The 4,609-nt window shown below is 34.8% G+C and overlaps 1 protein-coding gene across 1 annotated transcript in view; it reads right to left on the bottom strand.

Moving 5' to 3' along the window:
• Positions 1 to 701: 701 nt before the first annotated feature.
• The window catches only part of LOC116338797, a 34,612-nt gene continuing 30,704 nt past the window's right edge, over positions 702 to 4,609 (bottom strand). Inside the window, exons 4-6 of the mRNA XM_031764279.1 lie at positions 2,401 to 2,559; positions 1,745 to 2,088; positions 702 to 1,602 (exon numbers count right to left, since the gene is read on the bottom strand). Of these exons, the coding sequence (XP_031620139.1) occupies positions 744 to 1,602; positions 1,745 to 2,088; positions 2,401 to 2,559 (1,362 nt within the window). The 3' untranslated portion in view covers positions 702 to 743. The remainder of the gene's footprint in view (positions 1,603 to 1,744; positions 2,089 to 2,400; positions 2,560 to 4,609) is intronic.

Raw genomic sequence — 4,609 nt, 5'->3', positions numbered from 1 at the left:
GAACGCCATTCAATGCGAGTAGAAACGTTTCGTGCATTGGAATCTTTTGCGGTGCGGACATTTTTTTTCTCTCGAACCGGATGAATATACAGGAATAGTGAAAAGCAATTTAAAAACGAGACGAAGAGAAAAAACAAATACTTTGCGAAAAGCTTCATCGATGGAGATTACCAAGTGAAACTTACCCGTCTCGGCAACAATACATTCACTACAAATTAGAAATAAGCTTTTAAGTGGAGCCCGCCCACATGATATCAAAAAGCGGTTTACATTTAAATATTTATTGGTTTTTGTGTGCTTTCTTGTTTTTGGGCCATTTTATTAATATTATTATTATTTTTTGTTGCTAAATTCACTTAACAGCTTTTAAAACTATTTGTATCTCTAACAAAATAATCATTTTAAATAAAAGTTTCTGCACATTTCTAATTGTCATTTGGATATGAATAACTGTAATGAAATTTTTAACTTTTTTGGCTACAGTTTTGAATAATTAAAGTCCCTACACATTTGCATTTGTAATTCACAAATTGAACTTTGAATCAGAACTAAAAGAAAGAAAGAAATATCACTAAAAATATATTTTTTTTGTTTTTGTTGAATGGATCTTCAAATTTTATCAAATGGATTGTTTCATAAGATTTTTTTTTTTTTAAATGTCTTTAAACTAAAATAAAAATAAAAAATTACACGATACGAATGTGGATTGGTAGAAAAATTCGGAAAGAAAAATCGCGATCGTGTTACACCCAAAGTACGTGTATACCGGTCGCTTTATCGGGGCTGTTTTCATTTTTCAATGAATTGAATGTGGTGAGCTTCTTTTTTGGTGGAATTGGTGGTGCTGAATCGAATCTCTTATGAAGAATTGGCGGTAGAGATTTCATATCGGTGTGAATCACATTGAATGCATTGCCATTGAGCATTTCATTTGATTTTGGTAAATCATGATGTTCAGGTTTATCGTCTTCCAATGATATTTGATTCGATAGCATTGTTGAGTTTAGTGCTAGCGGCGGCAATAATGACGTTGGATTCGGTTCATGATGAAATGAATTCATTGAACTGAAACCACTTTCATCGTCGGCCGAACTGCTGGCCACCGATTTGATGCGATCTTTGTTCAATGCCATGGCTTCCATTTCAGTTGCTGGACTGTATTTATCTGGATTGATTGCATTCGAACGTCGATTACCACCACTACCGTTTAGCACTGGCAGGCCATTGTTGTGGGCAACATTACCGCCACCAATGCCACCATCAAGTTGAATTTCCTCATCGGTTTCGGTGCGAATCGATGAATTTGAATGTACAGATCCATCACTGGTGCTATTACTATGATACGAATTATGGCTTTCACGTGATTTTAATTTACGTTGCAACGATGTTGGCCCCGTATATGATTGAATCCCACTCGATTTAAGATCGGACAATGAATTTCGATGAAATGACTGTAACGACGTTTTCGACTCACTCAGAATCGGTTCTTTGAGATTCAGTAAATTTTGAGCCGTACGATAGAGGCGAAACGCTTCCTGGGATAACTTTTCAGCATCATCATCATTCAAACCTTTTTGTGGTGATTTCTTTGGAGACCGGCGCCTAAGCAATAACGAAAATAAAAGAGAATGAGATATTGTAAAATATATAGAAAACGTTAATAATAAAACGACACGATTTCAATTTGAAACAACAACCAAACAATAATAATAATAAATCCGAACCGATCACCACAAAAACTTACCACGTAAAATCTGTAAAATTGTTGTACGAATCGGTGCTATTGGCTGTTGTTGTTGTAATGGATGAGGCAAATGATTCGTTCAGTTGATCTTTTTCCGTTGATGCATTTGCACCGGTTTTATCGGAAGCGATATTGAGGTTGCTTCGCAGAGATCCAATGTCGCTGGTGCGATGTTCATTTTTTGTTGCCGGCTGGGTCGACTGTTCGATAAACATGTGGTTGATGCTACGAGACCGTGCAATTTTGTTGTTCTTTTGCATGGATTCAATACTTTGATAGCATCGCTCTAAAAATCGTACCACCTCTTCCATCAGTGCATGATACATTTGGCGACTGGATTCGACCTACACAAACACAACAAAAAAGACAGACACACAGAGAGAGAAACAAGAAAATCATTAGCAAACGATAAAATAGAATAAAAAAACGGCGAAGAATTTACATTAAAATTTGCTCTAATCAAGTTGAAAACGAATCAGATAGCGATGCAATTCAACACAGCGAAAACGACACAAGAAATCATCATATTTCGTAAGTTGTATTTTTACGCATCATAAGTTGTCTGGTTGTCTGTTTTCCACTTTTAAATGCTTTTAATTTGATCCGTTAATTGGTGCGCGCGAGCGTGTATATGTCAGTGTGTATAATATACGTACCTGAGTCAATTGCCATTGTAATGTTTCGATTTGTGTCTGAAGAACGGCTTCTTCTACAGTGCCATTTGTGGTTGGCATCATTGTCTCTTGGCCGTGTATCTCGCTTGACCCATTTCTGTTGACCAAACGTCGATTCTCCTCCAATAAATTTTGACATTCCTATAATGAAACCAAACGAATAAAAATCATATAAGTCAACTTTTTTTTTAAAAAATCATCAACTTTAAAAAAAAAAATTAAAATTATTCGCAATATGTTTGCGAATAAACATCTGTGATGCGACAAACAAAATTAGACTTTTTGATGCAACGAAAGTTGTTAGTAGACTCGACTTGATATTGACCCTATTAACTTGTAATCAATCTAAATGAAATATCTATTCTGCAAAATGGTGTTACCAATGCCGGCCGTTGCCAGATTCATATAATCAGAATATATGTATTAAAAAAAGAAGTATTATGTACGGTGTTCCCAGAACGGGATAGTAGACGGACAAGGAATAAACATGAAATTGCTATAAAAAATGAAAACAAGTAAGGCAATGGCAAAAATGTGGCGCAACATTACATTCGCGCACTGAAAGATCGATGGCGAGTGAGAATATTTTCGCTCGTAAAAATGCATATTACATTTCTTCCATTTGACTAATCAGCGTTATTCAAAGCGCGACTCTCAAATTTACATCATATGAATGAACTACTCACATCGACGTTTGTGTTCTGCATCACCTAACAAGTGGGTTTTTGCGATGAATGCATAATGCCTTCAATTTTTTTTTCTTCTTCTTTGGTTTCGTTGTTTCTTATAAATGTTCGAGTAGAAATTCTATTTCGCCACGATGATGATAATACATTTTTTTTTTCATTTTGTTTTGTTTCCGACGCTATTTTCAATCGGCGATGAAATTGCATGCGCAACTTTTGATTTGAAACTATTTTGCGTCTAAACAGCAAAAAAACAACAACGAATTACATGCAATAGTCTTTTTTTTAAACTTACATCTAGAGCTTCGACGAATGCACATGAAACTATATATTTCTGTGTTATTTATTTTTTGTTTGTTTCATATAGAATGGTGTTTGGTTAACATTCGAATAAGTTTCAATGCCAAAACATTGAACATTTAAAAACGTATTTTACCACAACACATACAATCGACGACCAATCGATTTTGTATATTTTATTCAGGTTTTCTGGTACAAATCTAGAAATTCACAAAATATATATATATGTATAACGCGCCATGCGCGCGTACATATTACTTTAAATGATTGTGTAAATCGGTATGTTGATTCGATGCATATAACGAGCATGATAATGCGGTCGATTACGTTAAAGTCGTGTCATCGTCTTCGGTCAGATGGGGAATGTATATTGAATTTCCGTTTCGCGTAAAAATCGAAGAAGTAAAAAAAATTATCTCATTTGCACCTATATGCGGAATGCCCAATGACACATATAACATTAACTTGTCTACTTTTTACAACAAAAAAAAAAAACAGAGAGAGGCACACACCACTATTAGCGTAAATGTTTTGAAAAAAACTGTATTTGCCGAAATCGCGAAATATGTTCCGTAAAAGCAATGCTATAATTAAAACACGAGCTATTTGACAACATACTCGTGGTATTGAAGATATATGTATAATAAAATGTGCGATGAAAATTGATTGCCATAATAGGTGTGTTATATATCAGCAAAAGACGTAGGAATTAACATCATACTGTTTCGCGTATTCCGTTTATCGCGAAATCGATCCACCAACGATCATCAGAACAACATGAGCTCTAAAAATCCGCTATCAAACTTTGTTTTTATCTCTTCATTTTCGAATTCGTTCGTGTTGCTGAAGTTTTTTTTTCTTCTCTTTTTTTCAAAGAAAGCAAATAGTAGTTTATCGACCCGACACGCCATCATTTCTATATTTGGTCATTTCTAATAGGCACCTGAACTCAAACTGAAATTTATTGTCATGTTCCATTTTGGCGAGAAATCGATCCACACAATGATCGTGACCATATGTCACTTGGTTCTTTTACTTGATTAGATTCTAAGTAAATACGAAATATCTAACGTTCTAATAATTCTTTGCGTGTATCTTTTGGCTGAAGAAGAAAAAAATGTTATAAATCGCGCTCATTTAACATTAAACTGTTGATGGTCTCTCTCTCTCTCTCTCTCTCTCTCTCTCTCTCTCTCTCTCTCTCT

This window comes from Contarinia nasturtii, unplaced genomic scaffold, assembly GCF_009176525.2.
Source record: "Contarinia nasturtii isolate CC-2019 unplaced genomic scaffold, AAFC_CNas_1.1 Cnas_scaffold_414, whole genome shotgun sequence".
Classification (NCBI taxonomy): Eukaryota; Metazoa; Arthropoda; class Insecta; order Diptera; family Cecidomyiidae; genus Contarinia; species Contarinia nasturtii.
This window is presented reverse-complemented; position numbering and strand designations above follow the sequence as displayed.